Source organism: Archocentrus centrarchus, chromosome 21 (genome assembly GCF_007364275.1).
Source record: "Archocentrus centrarchus isolate MPI-CPG fArcCen1 chromosome 21, fArcCen1, whole genome shotgun sequence".
Classification (NCBI taxonomy): Eukaryota; Metazoa; Chordata; class Actinopteri; order Cichliformes; family Cichlidae; genus Archocentrus; species Archocentrus centrarchus.
The window spans coordinates 23,140,935-23,159,065 of NC_044366.1; the positions used below are offsets into that span (position 1 = coordinate 23,140,935).

At 41.0% G+C, this 18,131-nt stretch overlaps 1 protein-coding gene across 5 annotated transcripts; it reads left to right on the plus strand.

Moving 5' to 3' along the window:
* Positions 1-19: 19 nt before the first annotated feature.
* ildr2 (immunoglobulin-like domain containing receptor 2) lies at positions 20-17,435 on the plus strand. Of its 5 annotated transcripts, none has more exons than XM_030757494.1 (10): positions 20-334; positions 4,449-4,778; positions 5,731-5,850; positions 9,501-9,557; positions 10,456-10,602; positions 10,704-10,859; positions 12,284-12,397; positions 14,085-14,289; positions 14,914-15,580; positions 16,566-17,435. In XM_030757494.1, the coding sequence occupies exons 1-10, from the start codon at positions 295-297 to the stop codon at positions 16,599-16,601; spliced, it is 1,872 nt and encodes a 623-aa protein (XP_030613354.1). In that variant the 5' UTR covers positions 20-294; the 3' UTR covers positions 16,602-17,435. The 5 variants fall into 5 exon arrangements, with proteins under 5 accessions (XP_030613354.1, XP_030613355.1, XP_030613356.1 ...); XM_030757495.1 differs by having other exon boundaries at positions 14,088-14,289; XM_030757496.1 differs by lacking the exon at positions 9,501-9,557.
* Positions 17,436-18,131: the final 696 nt, after the last annotated feature.

Below are 18,131 nucleotides of genomic sequence, written 5' to 3' on the forward strand. Positions count from 1 at the left end.
CCCCTCTGTTTAACCCGCTGCAGCGACCGAAATTATCCTGCAACCCAGACATTAAAATAACAACTCACCGAGCGCCGAGTGCTTTTCTGCTGAATACGGAGTTCAGGCTGATGAAGTTATCAGTATTTTAAATGAGAGCGGTGCAGCGTTTGTGCCGGAGCTCACCTCCCTAAGGAAGTGGTACAGTCCCGTTAGACGCAGTCAGAGTCCGGTCTGCAGCAGCCGCAGTCAGCGGAAAACGACATGACTAACAAACGGTTAAACTGCTCTTTACTATAAAAAAAGGACAATATAATGAACTTTTACCGGCTGGCTATTTTTCTGGGAGCCTCAGGTAAGTCTTACCCTCTAAATTAAAATGTTAAAATGTTTTTTTTGGGTTTTTTTTTTACAACTCGGCGCAACAGGTTGGTCCCATGTAAACTCGGTGCTTAGCCCAGACCCAGGGGCTCCACAAGACTCAGCAAAGTGCCTCTTTTTGTTTTATTTGTGTGAATAAAGAGAAATAGATTCTCTGTTACAGCGATGGTTTTCCTCATAAACATTTATGAGGCAACCCAAGTAATCCTTTTGTGATATTTAATATTGTGTCGATTGTATGCTGTGGTGCTCTGATGTTTTACTGATTAAGGTGTTATAGCTTTGTTATTACAGGCACGTCTTTGTGCTGTAGTGTACTTTATGAAAGTACATGTTGGAGTACAGTATTAAATACTAAATGTATTGTAGCTATTTTTCAGGCAGAAGTTCCAAACGTGACCTGGTTTCAGCTTCCAAAATATAAGAAAATTAAGCTTGTTTTTGTTATTTATATTAATAAACTGCATGTCTTTGAGTTATAGATTGAATAATAGCAGTGATCTATCACTTTGGGCTTTGTCTTGCCTGAAATATAATAGTCAGAACAATGAAGCCACTAATCATTTATCCTCCTTATACTTAATATAAGTGTGTATATTTAAGTGTACCGGGGTCCATGAGGGCTGGAAATGCAGTTGTGATAGTGCATCTGTGAAGAATACACTCATGATGTCACTTTTTGCAAACTTTGTGAGTGTTTTGCGAAATTGTGGCACTTACATTCAGCCTTATCACTTTTCTGTTGGGCTAATGACTCAAAGTGAAGGAATGTATTGCAAAGTAAAGACAGGAAATGTGACAGCTTTGGAGAGGAAAACTGAATGTTCAGGAAACGTCCAAGAGCAGGGCTTTGACCTGGAAAAAAATTGTGACCACATACTATTTTCACACCGTTTTAAACTGGCATCTAATCTTTAATTGAGGCCTTTATGTATTGAGGCCAGTCCACTGTATGCAGGTGGGGGAGATGAGAGTGTTTGCTGCTTGTGAAACCTGGTCATTAACCTACAGAGAGTCACAGCAGACAGAGAGTCACAGCAGACAGTAAACAATGGTTAACAGGTGTAATCATGGTGCATTCAGGAGTCACTGCATTCCTCACTCCCCTAACCTCAAACCCATGATATTCATAAACTCCAGTTCACGGGGTAACGGTTTGATTTAAATCTCTTGTGGTTAATTGGTCTGTTCACATCCAGCTGGAGGAAAGCCGGGCGCTCCCATTGGCTGGGAGTCTGTGACCTCCTCCCCCTCTCGGCTCCTCAAGTGGGACAGGAGAGAGGAAGCCCTAACAATGGACTGGTCCATGATAAAAAAAGAAACAAAGGGAAGACCACAGCTTTCTGTGGGAGGAATTTAGGAGTTTGGTCACCCTTCCTCCTGTTTGTGCGGTTAAAGTGTATCAGAGGAAGAAGTGAGCTGACGACCAGCTGAACTCAGTTTGAAACTCTGGTCTAAATGATTAGTCATTTAATCGAAAAGCTGACAGAAGTAATTATTCTTCTTTAGTGTATTTTTAGCTCCAAATGTTCAGTTGCTATTATTGTTTATTCTGGTAGATATTTGTTCATGTTGCTAATACACCAGAAAATAATAAAAGGAAAAAAAAAACAACATTTTTTTCTATTAAAGGAGGCAAAGACCACCTGCAGAAGGGAGGGGTGCACAGGCCTACACTTTTGGAATTTATGACTAACTGATAAATCGGTTATTAAAGTTATTCTTGATTTATTTCAGCTGATTTATTCACTCTGGTTTAAGCTTCTCAAATGCAAAGATTTGCTACTTATATACCAATATTATTGCAGCTCCGTGGCGCAGTATAGTGGTTTACACATTTGCCTAACAAGTAAAAGAGAGGAGTTGCAAATCCTTTCAGGGTTGGTTGTGTCAACAAGGGTGTCTTACATGCAAAAAAAAAAAAGCCAAATTAAACATGTGGTGACCCCTTATTCACAAGGGAGCAGCTGAAAGTAGCTTCCTCTTACTGTTAATTGAACATCTTTGAGTTTTGGATTGTTGGACAAGTCCAAAAAAAACCCCAAAACAAAACACAGCAGCTGCAATCCTCAGCTTGGACTCAGAAATTATAAGGGGCCATTTTTATAGATAACATCTTCTCCAACAAGACCAATACCCTGTTTCACAGTTTCAAAGAAAGTAGTTTAAATCCACACCCAAATGTAGCGGGGGTCTTCCTTTCCTCCATCTCTCCTCCAAGCTTTATGGAATTCAGCCTGGTAGTTTTTGCGTAATCTTGCTGACACACACAGACAGAAAAAAACCAGCAGTGATCACATTCCTCTACCTTGGCTCTGCCTTCTAGGGGGGAACAATAATTATTTGCGGTCTTAACTGTTGCCTGAAAATGACAGCTCTACACTATTCTACTTATCAGACAAATACTGTAGAGCTGCCCATTTTAGATAAATGTCTAAACACAGGGTGTATTCTCCTCTTACTGGCCCTAAGGAGATGCAAGCTGGTGGACTTGGTTTAGTTTTGATTTCCTGTCTTCTGGGAAATGTTTAGAGCAAGTTCCTGCCCCACCTAGAGCTAATATGACTAGCAAAATAATACCCATCAGATTGCTCCACTCCTTCCCTCTGTGATGACAATCCCCTGCCTCTCCCTAGACCTCCCCAGCCCCCCACACACACTGGAATTTAACCTTCCTGACCCCAGTACTGAGCAATAGAGGACCCCCACACACCTAATCTCTGTTCACGTCTTTCCTCTGAATTTGATGTGATGCAAATTACCATTTCTCTGAAGTGCAGAATCATCATCAGTCATCTGTACAAATAACCAAGAAATGTGGCTGCTGCTTTAGTCATGAAGTTGTCATTTGCATCATTTTATTGTTTTTAAACTGTTCTCATCTAAACTCACCTGCCAGTTTATTACGTACTGCTAGTCATGCATTCTTTTCTTCACCTGAAGTTCTATCACGAGAGCACTTTATGACAGGGTCAGCACCAGAGCATATGAACACCTGGCACACAATGTCCACAAAACACAGACTATGAACTAAAATGTGCAATAAGACCATTATATTTGCATTTAATGCAGGAAGTAGCCCAATATAATAATTAATAAACACACACACCAGGATAGTTGGATCCTCATCACATTTCCATTTGTTTTGCAATTTTCAAGTGAGATCATGCTTTAAAACTAGCTGCCCAAGCTGATGAATGACCTGTTTTAAGTTCCAGAGAGGCATGGGGGGTACTTCCCAAAATTTGACTTGCATAGGCCAAAATCAGCATCTTTCTCAGTTATACAAGTTACTGCAATTACTGCCAAAGCAGATGCTGTTAACAGAATAATTAACCTGAGCCTGAGCTGTAATAACTAACTAAACAGTTTAGGGGCCACAGTGACTCCCGTTAACGCCAATGTTGCATTATCATTTATCAGCAACAAAACTACAGTCTCCAAAATGGCCAAGAAGTGGACAGTTAAGTTGTATAAAACAGTTTTTAAGACTTGAAGAGACACTTTATTCAAACACTGTAGTTTAGCTGGGTGTACCTAATAAACTGGCAACTAAGCAGTGGTTGAAAAGGTATTCAGATCTTTTACTTATGCTGACAGGCAAGTGGAAAAGAGGAAGAGCTTAGAGGAGGCTCATGCATGTAGTGAAGGAGGACATGCAGAGGGTTGGTGTGACAGAGGAGGATGTGAGGGATAGGGTGAGGCAGATGGAGGCAGATGAGCTGCTGTGGCAAACCCTGAAGGGAGCAGCTGAAAGAAAAAGTATAATTTCTGCAAATCAGTTTTATGTTTTTTATTGATAAATATATTTAAGCTTGAATTTGGTCTAAATGGGGCTAATTTAAATGCCTAGTAAGATCTGGTGTTCATACTGGAATAACCCTTGGTGGGGTATAAAATGAGTGAGTAAACTCTGTGAAGGTCCCTTATTCATTCCTGCAGAATAGGTGGAACTCATTTGCTAAAGTTAGCTGCATGCATGTTTAACGTTTGCATGACTAAACAGTCAAACTGAACTGATATTTCTATTTTTAGCAGATTAAATAAAGCACCTGTGCTTTCTCTGTTTGTTCGTATGTGTGCATCAGCGTGTGTATGTGATGGCGTGCATGTCACAGTGCGGGAGCAAAAGCAGTATGCAATCCTCTTCCAGTCTGTGGTCCTCCCATGTCAGTACCAAACATCCTCCATTAAGCCCCCGGTGGTGCAGTGGTGGTACAAGTCCTACTGTCGAGACCGCACTCAGGAGTCCTTCACCCTGTCGGAGAAACTGGGCATCAAGGCCTCGGCGCTGGGACCCAAGTCCCACCTGGAGTGCTCCGACAGCACCCGCACAGTTCGGGTAGTGGCGTCAGCGCAGGGAGCCTCCATGACGCTGGCCGAGCACTACAAAGGACGAGACATCACCATCATAAACAGTAATGTCACCGCTTTTATCCTCTATGAAATAAGGTGAAAGACTGCAGATGTTTGATCGCCACACGAGTCAGAGCTGATGGTGTTTTCTATAAATAAACCTCTTCTGTTTTAGCCTTACAATAATGTAGGTACCACACAGAAGCCCCTGCCCTCACTCGCATTCATGTGTGGGCTTCTTTTTAAATGTCAGGCCTTATCAGGCCAAAACACATCTTCTATTTAAATGTTTCAACAATGCCCTCTTGTTGTTGCTAAATCCAATAACAATAAAGACCAAAGGAAATGTCAGAATAAATCTAGATTGATAATTACTTTCTTTATGTTTGGCAGTATTTTATCGACACCAGGACCAAGACAGAAAATTCTCTCCACACCACAAGTCCTTGGAAACAGAAGCATATCTGAGATCCAGATTAGTTTGTGGTGTTTTCTTGAGAACATCCAGACAATGAGTGCTATGTTTTTGTGAAGACATGAAGCTAAATGTTCGACTTCTCCCTCTCTTGCAATTTTTCCAAAGATTTCTTAATTCAGGATTGAGTCCAAACTTGAATTAGAACATTAGATCTTTAGATCAGCCTCCATCGAAGGTCACAATCATTCCAAAACTTTTAGATTTATCGTGCTAACAGAGAGAAACCAAACCAATCAGCTAACCTCCTTGTGGGGGGAATACTGTGTGGTTTCATTCAGTTTCATGAAAAAGAAAAGATCAAGACACTCCGAACTTCCCACTGAATTATCAATAGGATTTCACTGAGTTTGAAAGAGTTTCATTTCATAGTCCTCTAATTTGGTGCAAAATCGAGTTGTGTGGTGTCAGATCAATTTTTTTTTTTTAAACTGCAGCATTAAAATACTTCCTTTGTGAATATGATGTGCCATTTTGACTTCTTATACTTATAAATATGTAAAAATATAATTTTTCTTGTTCTTTTTTAACCCTTGCAGAAGCAGACCTGCGTATTGGGGAGCTGCAGTGGGGCGACAGTGGGGTGTATTTCTGCAAAGTTGTGATTGCTGATGATCTGGAGGGGAAGAATGAGGACCACTTGGAATTATTGGTGCTCGGTAAGCATGTGCTACATTTCTGCTGAAGATATGAAATCTGAAGCAAACTGGTTACAGTTCCCTTTAATTTGTTTGTTTGTTTGTAGGTTTCTTTCCGCATGTTGTTAGTGTAGGGTTTAGAAGTGGTCTCTAAATTGTGCTGCATTCTTGAGTGCCCTTACAACAGCTTCCATGGAGACAGCCAAAGGGTGTTTTCCTCTTTCCGTGGCCCCGGTCCTCCATGACAGACTCTATTCTTTAGCCAGTGGTGCATATTGGAGAGCTGGCATGGAGCTGTTGCATGTCAAGTCAGTTAGAGAGTATATGAAGACCCCGAAAGACTGTAGGGGATCGTACCTTCAGCTGAACAGCTGCGTGTTTGTCTACACGGCATTTGGTCATTGTGGAGTATTTATTGCTGGTTAGTCATTACAAACCTTCTAAATCTACACAGAACAGCTAACACTTCAGTACTAAGATCAGAGTCATCACTTACTGTAAATCTTAAGTGGCATTTTCACTAAGTGAGAAAGATTTTGGAGATAATCTATAAACTATAAGTTGTTGACTCGGTAACGTCAGAGCAGACAGGAGCTTTTATTGCATATGTCCTCCCCAAGCATTGATTAAGCCCTTAAAAATCATATGCGTTCATTACAATTACACGAAAATATTCCCTTCATACCAGAAAAGCTTCGGTGCGACTTTACCTTTTGCCTCATTTAGCATGTACAGTTGAGTAGCATACAAATTAATCTCTCAGCCGCTTGCCTGCAGCCCCTACCCTTACTCTCCTGCTGCATTTGCAAGCTTCACTCATAATTTCTCTCACTACATGGAGAGAAAACTGGTTCACAGTGCCTAAATTTAAAATCAGGAAGAACCGAACGCATGCTGTTTTGGTGGAGCATTTACAGCATTTAAAAAATCCACAGTGACGCGAGCATGAGACATTGATGTTGCTGGTGAAAATGCTCATCCATGGAGTTGCTTGTTTTGCTGTGATATGAACAAAACACCACGTGGACATGTTAACATGGTGAAAAATATGAGAGATGAAGAAATGGAAATTATCAGGCTGAAGTCTGAGTGACTAACAGTGTGATGTTAGTCACTCAAAATGGTTTTCTCGCTTTAAGTTAGGCCAGCCTGATGCTTGTAAAGTCTGCTCATTCATATAGCCCTCTTAGCTGAGCACTAATCTGATTATAATCGGCTCACAGGAGAGAAGAGGGGGCTTAAATTTATGAGCATAACAAACCTGATTGGGGCGGAGGTGCTGGACCTCTTAGCTTTTGCACGTTGCAACTATGAAGCTGGAATTAGAAAGTGTGTAAAACCACTTCTGTGCCAGACTGGCTGTTTTTGAGAGTTTATTTCTAACTAGCATCAGAAGTCCTAGTACTAAGCTGCTGGTTGGCTTTAACTCCATATTTAGGCTTCAGTGCAAATATGAAAACATATTGTCCAAAATTTCAGCACCTTTCACTTCCTTTTGTCTTGCAAAAGCTTCTCATGCACTCTTCTATTACTCACTCCTTGACACACACACACACACACACACACACACACACACACACACACACACACACACACACACACACACACACACACACCAGGGCTGCACAGTTCCTCAGCTCTCTCAGGTTACTTGGTGTTACGGATGGTATGTAGTCGAGTGTGTCAGGCCAAGGTAGCGAGATTGCTTTTTTTTCCCCTCCTTAATAACAGCTTACTCAGCACACTCTGCAGCCTCAGTACCAAGGGGTGTTTAGTCTATCCATGTAGTCAGATCAGACAGTCACCGGTCTTTACTGTAATCAGTGGTCTCAAACCTCATAATAAGCACATTAAAAACATCAACACCTGCAGCTGTGTCTCAGTCTTAGCACACCTGCTGCAGTCCCCTTTCTGTGTGCTCCAGGTAACTGCCTTGAATTTCTGTTGCGACTTTGACCTTTTATTGTGCATACTAAGCACAACAGACACACTGTTTCATAACTTGTGTGACCTTGTTGTGATGAGCTCCCGTGGTAAATTGTTGCCCTGGCGTTGTTGGTGTCCCAGTTTCCAGACCTCCCTGTCTGCCCCCTCTCCCTGCGTCTGTTGGCACATCTCAATTGTTTGTATGCGTTTGGGTGTCTGAATCCTTGTAAACTGATTAACAGCATGGGCGTTCATTCAGTTGTGTGCAGTTTTAATGCACATTTAATGTGCACATCATCACAGAAACAAAGAACGGCTGACCTAAAGTAAAACACATTTGGCTTTTTTCTGTTATTAAGTTTCAGTTACTGTTTTGAGTTAGTTACTTTTCTATTAGGTTCCTCTGTTTCCCAAACTGTTCCTCCCTCTGTCGCCTCTTTTGGTTAGTGCCTTTGCTCTACTGCGCTCACTTTTATCTGGCGTCTTGTTAATGTTACTTTTGTGTATCAGTTTTTTTGTATTATTTCATGTTTGGTTGACTTTCTTTTATGTCTTCAGTCAGTTTTACTGCCTTCTGTTTGAGTGTCCTGATTGTCTTAACCTGTGTCTCTTTCCCAATCTCACCCCCCCCCGCCCCATTTGTATGTAAAAAGTCCTGTCCTCTTTTTGTCCTTTGTTTTTAATTATGCTTGCCATCTGTGTTTGTGTTTTAGCATTTTCTTAGAGTATCTTTAATCTCTGCGTGTCACTTTGCATTTTGTGTTTCTTTTAGACTCAGTTCATCTGTTGATATTTGTTGCCAACAGTCAATAAAGGCTTGCTTTTTGTTATTTCATCTCTTAGTGTCCATCATATGGATCCTTTCAGAGTCACAATGTGACAAACTGTACTTTAAAGCTGAATTCTGTAGTAATTTTTAGCACCACTGGGCAAAACCTCCATAATACCTTCAGCATATTGAGCATTAAGAGATCAGACCACATAGACCAGCCTTCCCTCCCCATGCATCAGTGAACTTTGGCTGGCCATGACCCTGTAGATGGTTCACCACTGTTCCTTCCTTGGACCACTTTTGATAGATACTGATCACTGCAGACCGGGAACACTCCACAAGAGCTGCAGTTTCGGAGATGCTCTGATCCAGTCGTCTAGATATCACAATTTGCCCCGTCCAACTCCCTCCAACCCTTGCCTTTTTTTCCTACTTCTAACACATCAGCTTTGAGGAGGTTTACTTGCTCCCTAATATACCCCTCCCCCAACAGGTGCCATGATGAAGAGATAATCAGTGTTACTTTGTTATAGATAGATAGATAGATAGATAGATAGATAGATAGATAGATAGATAGATAGATAGATAGATAGATAGATAGATAGATAGATAGATAGATAGATAGATAGATAGATAGATAGATAGATAGATAGATAGATAGATAGATAGATAGATAGATAGATAGATAGATAGATAGATAGATAGATAGATAGATAACAAAGATCTTCATTAATAAGTTTGATATCTCATAGAGCCAGGCCCACTTATTTGTACCTAAACTAAAACATAAGTGCTTTCTTACAGTATGGTTGTTCATGATGATTGTGTAAAAACATAGTTCCTTTCATTGCCCAAGTAGTGCATGATCATTAATCATCTACCCTGCTGCCAAATATCTAATTTGCCTGACCTTTTGACTCCTGCTTCCTGCTTCCTCTGCCGGCCTTCACCTGTGCTCTCCCTCTCTCTGCAGGCAGGACAGGTGAGCAGCAAGATCTACTCCCTGAGTTTGATCTGGAGATTATGCCAGGTACGGCCCCTCAGCTGCGTGTTTGTCTCTCTGCCTGGCATTTTCCAGCTTTCATCTTGCTTCCTGATGTTTTAATTCTTACTGACCAATTAAAACTCTCTTTGACTAACAAATGCACATCCATGAGCCCATCACGTTGGGTTTTCATCTGACGTTTGTTAGAAATTTGACTGAATCAACATGGCAGCCTTGTAGTTGGAGCTTCTAACCCTAATATGAACACAGTAAGTTAGTTAGTGAAGCAACATGAAGCCAAATTTGCAGAGTTGTAGTTGTTATCCTTTACCTCCGGTCGTGACTGAAATTTCACAGGGCACATGTGTTGTTAGGGGATTTTGATTCTTGGCTCACCCCGAGGAAGCGTGTTGTCACCGTGATGATGAATCAGAGTCACTCAGATTTCCCTTGAGGTCCCCTAAAGTTTCCTGTTTTAAGGAGTCTGTTGCCTCTGGGTACACCAGTGGAGGAGAGTGCCAATCATCAGCATGGTTTAATAGGAAAATAGGAGGCTGGGTTTAGTTTTTCATTTCAGCAAATCAATTGTTGAGATCTGAAATATACAAAGAAATTTCAAAAAAAGTACTTCAACCGATGAAGCGAGAAAGATTTTCAGCCTGTTAACCTGATTTCTTTATGCACCTTCATGCTTTCCCTTTCCCTTAACATTAAACTGTGCAAATCCTTTCGATTTTGGCCCAGTGTGACTTATTTTAGAGGTTGTGGCCACGTTGAAGTTGCATCAGACCTTAAAAATTACAGTTGTGTGATAATCTTGGTTTTGCTGACCTCCACTGGTTGAACTCCTCACTTTGCTGTAGCAACATTCAATCACTGTTCAAAGAAAGTGTTTAATCTTTGACTGCTTCCTTCTTTTTTTATTTTTATGTCTGTAAACCAGAATGGGCATTTGTGGGAGCCGTAGCTCTGGGCAGCATCTTGTTCCTGCTGTTGTTGGGGATCTGCTGGTGCCAGTGTTGCCCTCACTCCTGCTGCTGCTACGTCCGCTGCTGCTGCTGTCCCGACACCTGCTGCTGCCCACGACACTGTGAGTAACGCAAACAACACTGCGTCCTCTTTAAAAATGGACATGCTTTGTTTATTGCGTGTTTTCTGAGTGTGTGCAATGAAAGTTTGTTGTTTATGCAGTGTATGAAGCGGGGAAGATGGCAAAGAGCGGACAGCCTGCTGCTCCGGTTCCCGTGTATCCCTACTATATTCCTGGTGTACCTACTGTGGTCCCTGTTGCCTCTTCCTCTTACACAGACCCAAAGATCCCCTCGGTGGAGAGTAACCTGGCTGGAGGTGAGTTTGAGTAGGAATAGTTTTAACACCGGAACTGGGTCATTTTGGCAAGTTTGGTCCTTTGGCATCTTAAAACTGTGTAACTGTTAAAATAAAACACCATAATCTCATACTTTGTGACTTTTCCTAAAATGGGTTTACTCATCATGTGGTGAATTTTGGGGGCTGAGGAGTTGAAGGGCTGCAGAGTGAGGTGGAGCAATGTGGATGGTGGATAAAGGAAAGGCTGCAGGAAGGGGAGGCAGAGGTGGACAGTGTGACAAACTTTCACTGATCTGCAGCACTTTGTCCATGGCTGGGACCTTTCTGTGTAGAGTTTGCATGTGCCTATACCTGCGTGGGCTTCCTCAACTGGTCTCAAAGACATGCATGTTAGGTTAATAGGTGATTCTAAATTGGCCGCAGATTTGAGGTAGATAAAGTGCTTAAAGTGTATTGAATAAAGTGCAGTATGGTTAAAAAAAAAGTGATTTGCAGTCTAAAGTGCTTTGAGTGGTCAGCAAGACTAAGTGCTATATAAATGCAAGTACATTATGTTCTAGTCGTACAATAATTAATTTATTATAATGTGTTCCTTAGTTGGATGTAGCCAACTGTGTGGTGCATTTTAAATGTCAGCAGTGATCAGTTCATTCTGTTTCACTGTGCGTGCTCTGTTTTCTAAAACCCTCTTTATTTTAGTGTAATTAAAACATGTTGTTCAAATTCATTTTTTTAACATTTGTTTAAGGTTCTTCTACAATAATTACATTATTTGGATGTGGGAGTTATTGTGTTGTTTGTTGTACTCATTGTTTATTAGTGGATTTTACATTTCTAATTTTACCTTTATGATTTGCATTTAATCTAAATCATATGCAAAACCAACAAAACATCTAAAACTTATTAAATGCTTATTTGCCAAATCTTACTTATGGAAATCCGATGAAAATGAAAAATGTAACTTTTTTCAGGACATGACTTCTTTGGTTCTAGTGCTGATCTTTAGAAACTTCTCAGAGAAATATTTGTGGTCTCTCGCCGTGTCTGAGTGCCATTTGGTGCTGAACGAGTGTACAGGTGCTGTTTAAGCTTCAGTTCAAAACAGCCTTTATAAAAGGAGCCAGAGCAGTTACACTGAACAAGAGCCATAAAATGAATGGTAGAGGAAAGTAAAGTCAGTGACTGTGGTCTTTTCCCTCTTCGTCAAACACAAACATGACTAACCTTCATTTCATCTGTCGTCACTCATCCTCGTCTCTAAACAGACACTCTGTTGTCCTCACGCATGTTTGTGAATTTAATCCATTATTAACAGTTTGTTTTTGTCTCATACATTACTCACTCAAATGTGTCTGTGTGTGTCCTTGCATGGTTTTGTCCTTGTGTATGCATGGGTGTGTGTGTGTGTGTGTGTGTGTGTGTGTGTGTGTTGGCATTCACAGTGCGCAGTGGTTACCGACTCAAAGCCAGTCCAGACCAAGACTCACTGAAATTTCTGTACTACATAGAGAAGGAGCTGGCTCAGTTTCCACGCAGCGAGATGGCAGCATTCAAACGTAAGCCTGCACAGATTAGGCCAGTTGCTTTAATCTGTGTCGCCGTGTATGTGTGTGGTAGTGTGTGCATAAGTGTTTTATGTGCATGGTTTGTGTGAATTAACTCATACTAGTGACCGTCTAATCCTTGCATATTTGTAAAACATCTGCCTTTATCGATGTTTTCTCATTTTCAAACTAGAAGGTTCATTTGTAGAGTCACAGGGTGTAAATGACTAATACAGGACGAAGTTTGAAGACACGCATACAGTCATGTGAAAACATGTGAACCACACCCTCTTTCATTTCTGTCAAGCTTGAGGCCTGAGTTTTCTGCATCACAGGAGGGGCTCTCTCTTTCCTACCTGGCTAAATCACTGTGGTAACTTATCTGGTAGGGAGCAGGTTATGTTCAGAGCTTTGGCTTAAAATCATCTGGAAGCAGCACGGTTCCACTGGTTCTTTTATTTACGTAAAGTTTTAAGTGCAATGTAGACTCTCTGCTGGGGGAATGCATTTTATCCGTGCAACTTGTTAAGCCATGCTTTGCTAATGTCATGAATGAAGCTCAGATGTAAAGTTACTGCATCTGCATCATTTTTTCACTGGAATTTACATGTATTTGGTTAGTGATGCAGAAAACATCTAAATGTTTTTATTCTTGGTTCTACTGCTAAGTTTCTGCTGGTGATGCAGCTACTAGAACACAGAACACATACCAAGAATACCTGTTCACTCACTAAAGCTGATTCACTTTGATCTGCAAACAAACTAAAGTGATTTGAATGAATGATACTTTATTGATCCCACAATGGGGAAATTACAGCGTGTTCTTTATTAGGCTTTATTTTTATTTAAAGTTCTTCATTGATTCTTAATTCTTAAGTTCTTAATTGAGCATATGCAGTTGAGTAACAACCATCACAATAATGATGTGTGCCCAAATTAAGAAGTCACCTTATTGTCATATTGCCCAACCCCAGTTGTTGATATTCTGCATTAGCACATCTCAGACAGTAATTGTCATGATTCTCTCTACTGTGCTCACTCAGTTTAATGTGTGCAAGTTATCAAAAGTAAGTACTGCTTATGATATTTGTCAGGAAATTCCATGGAAACTTGAAATCCGTCTCTTTACAGAGTCTCGCTTCTATCACATTTATGCATCGTTCAGCTCCATGTACAGCAGTTCCTACAGATCAGCCACTATAATTTTCATAAACAGCTGCGAACTCAAACAAGAGGAATTTGCATTTTCGGGAGTATTTAAAAGACATGTATGGAGCACTAATGGCAGCACTGTGGAATGTATGTCCCCTTGTTGGTTGTAATAAGAAACAGATCATGTGTTTGTCATATTGATGTTGTTACTATCTGTTCATTAATGATTCTGGTGTATTTGCAGGACTTGTTCAGAATTAGAAAACTAAAGAACAACATCTGGTTTCATCTTTAGGTTGAGAGGTTGAGTTGAGACAGTAGTTTTAGGTGGCGGGAGACATTTTTCATCTACAATCACTGTTTGTGGTTATTCAGGGAACATCACTAGAAATCAAATGTAGGGAATGAATAGTTTTCTCATCATACTCCTCCTCTTTTGTTCTGTGGGGTTGGCTGAAATCATACCTGAAAACTGACGCATGTTCATTCACAATTAATTCTAATAATATAAACAGCAAATGTCATGTTAGTGATGTGTTTGTCCCAGTAGCCAGCAGCTTATCAGAGCTGAGCTCGCTTCATGATGGAGGTAATACAGACTTCAGGAACACCTATCAGACGGTCCAGATGAAGGCACTTCCACCCATCGCAGACCTCGATGACCAGTCGGTCCTGAGAGCAGCTCCACCGGCACAAAGTCGACGGCCCAGACGAGACAGGGGCAACCACTCAGACGATGAACTGGACCGCAGGTAAGGTGGACAGCCGCTTCACTTGAAGGTTTCCAACTTGTGATTATCTGTCAGTTTGTTGTTTTTACTGTTAAATGTCAGAAAGCATTCCATAGCAGACATTTCTGAGCACTCGTGGCTATATGGCTATATGGAACAGATTGAATCTAAAGATATTCACGAGCAAAAGCACAATATGACCATAAAAAAAAACGTAATAGGTGTAGTGAATAAATGGTTAAAATAGAAAACTATTTTCACTCACCAAAACTGGAGTGTGTACTTCTTGAATAACTGTATTAAAAAGCTCTAAAATGCACCAACGCTGATTTTAAGTAGTTGCAACAAAGGGAAATTAAACCAGGATGTAAAGATTTCTGCTGTGTTTAGGGGTTTCGAGTAGTGGTTTCACCTAACAAGCTAAAGATTGCTGTGGCGACCCATTGTGAATAAGAACGCAACCAAAAGTAGCAAACATGGGGGTCTATGGGGATCTTTTCACTTTTGGAGTCAATCTCAAGTGGCTGTTTCTGGCATTTCCATGTTTTCAGCACTGGAGGTGGCTGCTTGGTAAGATAAATATTTTCTCCAGGTTTTGTATATTCTTTTAAGAACATGTATAACGTGGGCTGCTTCTTGCTGTAGGTGGAACTCCCGATCAGAGCACCTTCAGAGAAAGACACTGGGCAGAAGAGGGCGGACGGGCTCTCTGGATGAGCTGGAGGAATTCGCTCAGTCTTACAGCGCACATGGACGTCAGGGAGCTCCTTTAGACCGGCCCTATGAGCAGGATTACAGTCCTCCCAGGCGCTCCTACAGAGATGAAGATGATCGGTGGGGCCGCCGCAGCCCGTCACCGGTACCGCAAAAAAGAAGAGACACGTGGGACAGTGACCGCCCGTCTCGACTGCCCCAAAGCAGAGCCTATGATGACGCCTTCCTCAAGAGTGTGCTGGAGAGTAAGGCGAGGGGCCGGGGAAGGGTCAGAGGTGCTGGGAGGATGGATGAGGACAGTGACACTCCCTCTAAAGGCAGCTCCAGAGGAAAGGGCAGCGATAGTTATTACAGCCGTTCACCTAGCAACCGCCCAGAAGATGAGGACTCTTTGCCTCCATACTCTGAGCTCGAGGCGGAGCGGTACCGCAGGGCTGACCAAACCACAGACCGGTACCGCACAGCAGATCCTCCCAGATCAGAGAGATCCAGGACCATAGAACCAGCCATGAAGCCCTTCTCTTATACCCACCCCAACCACGGAGTGTCCCAGACACTGCAGGGGGGCAGAGAGGAGAGAGAAAGGAGCCGGAATCTGGTGAGTTACTTATAGCAGGAACAAGGACTTCACTCCTCTTCTGTTCCTCAGGAAAAGAGCCTCTATAGCCCGTGTTTTTCTTACTGTCACCAGATACCATAAAAACCACAAAATTCAGCAGAGTCGATCTAGAAACGAGCAATATCTGTGAAGTCAAAGCGTGAAGTATTCATTCTATCTATTAATAACCCCAGAATGTTTAGATGCTTAAAAAACTGTAGTTCATCCTGAATTAGATCCCACATGCATCATCCCACTGCCAGAAAAATAACTTAAAGCCACAATGTGACCTTTATCTTTCCCAGGTCATTCCCTGTCGACTATCTACTGAATTTTATTTATTAACAGACCTGCAAATAATTAGCAATAGTTTTGTAATAGCCCAAAGCATTTTATTGTTTTTCAGCTCACGCTTCTTATTTGACAGTCCACACATATTCTGTTAGTTCAGGACCAAAATGGCAAAGTTACCACAATTTCTTTCATAACTAGAGGAGCACTTAGGAGACAGACAGTCAAATGTATCCATCAAGATTAAGATTGCTTGTTTTGGTCCTTACTTGATATTTACTGACAGTAAGAAATATAGAAAAAAAAATCCTTTATTATCTGATCATGTCATTCAGTGTTAGGTGCATAATTTGCTTTGTGGATTCTAGATTTGTGTTCTCAACACTAAATCGTTATGTGTTAATTTTTACGTGACTTTATGTAGCAGTGGTATTTTTTTTACATAATTTTTGACAATGAATGAAAGCACATTACTCCTGTATAAACTGGCCTAGCATGCAACTATTACACACAGGCTTTCTGGCTTTCTAAATAGCCCCAACTCTTTTTCCTTCTATAAGCAGCGTAGCATTCACTACAGTGTTGCATGATTTCTGTGCATTGTAAAAAAGCTCGATCCCCAGGCTGCACTAACCCTGCATGAGCATGAATGTGAAGTTCCTAATATGTTGCTCTCGGTATGTTTCCCTAACAGAGCACTGCACTGAGCAGGGATTCTCTCATAGTGTGACGGGGCTTCCAGCCTCGACGCAGCACTGCACTGCCAGTCTGTTCATTAAAACTGTCCTCTGCAGCTATGCAGGAGAAGCTCACTGTTACAGCACCAGCCACAGCAAGTCTGGCTCATCTCACTGAAATAACATCACTGAAAAGCAACAGTAGTGAATCCTGAGGAAAAAATGTATTTTAATTGTGTCATGTTATAATATTTTTGTTTTTGTACATGTGTGTTTTATTTGCTTGTGTATTTTGTATTTTCATGAGTTGTGTAACTGGACTCACACCGGTGCAGAGGAGGATTTTTTATTTTTTTTTAATTATTTGAAAATTTCAGAAAAACTTTTGTTAAACACCGAGCAGCCTTCAGCCGTCATACTTGTCAGATACTCTGTAACTCAGGTTTACTTTGTATTTTTGCCTTTGTCTGTTGTTACATGTGTTCCTGGAAATACTGCGCCTTGAATTTGTTCTGCAGATTGTAACTGCTTAATGACTTTTTGAATAAATAAAACTCTGCTGAAGTCTCCTCTCTCATACAGGAACATAGAACTAACAGTCACTTCCCTGCTTTATATTGATCAATCATTTTATCCTTTGAGAATTTGAAAGGAGAATCTGCTACTTGTAATAAACGGGCATCAGATTTTATTATTTTAAATTTCTAATCTTTTTGTTTAGGTTTATAATTGTTTGTTTGTTTGTTTACCACCAATCCCAAACAGATAGGAGAATTTAATATTTGTGCGTAATCTAGCGATCAGCGGCCGGCACTGTTGCCAACTTTTGTGTAACAAAACTCGCTGTTGGCTGTCTCAAAAGTTGCCCTTTTATTAACAATTAAATGGTTGCGGTGTGCTGCAACCAAAACAAAACAGTAACAACAACGAGACTGACTCGGATAATGACGAGAGGGAACCCGGCATGCTTGATGCCGAAATCGCCCAACTGTTCAACTCAGACACTGAAGATGAGGAATTTAAAATGTGAGGGTATTTTTCTGTATTTGTTACAACTGAACAATATTCTGAGTTATTGTGAATGAGTTGAATAAAGTTCGACTTGCCTGGCGCTTTTGCTTCGCTCTACATATGTTTTTATCATGTGCCTTATAACCCGGTGCACCTTCTGTGTGAAAATAGACCCGTTCATTGATAGTGCGCCTTATAATGCCGTGCGCCTTATGGTCCAAAAACTACGGTATTATGTAGAATGTACATTATATTACTGAATCATAACTATTGATCACTTTAATTTCGCAGCTGGAGATTTTAACTACTGCTGTGCAGCTTTATCCATAACTATAATGCATATAATATTTGTAGATTTAGATTTTAAATTCTGCAAAAATAAAGAGCAACCGAAGCTTTAAAATAAAAGCACCGTGGAGGAGACCGTACTTGTCTGACTGCACTGTGCCAAGTGTAAAGTTTGGTGGAGGGGGGATTATGCTGTGGGGTTGTTTTTCAGGAGTTGGGATCAGCCCCTTAGTTCCAGTGAAAGGAACTCTTAATGCTTCAGCATACCAAGACATTTTGGACAA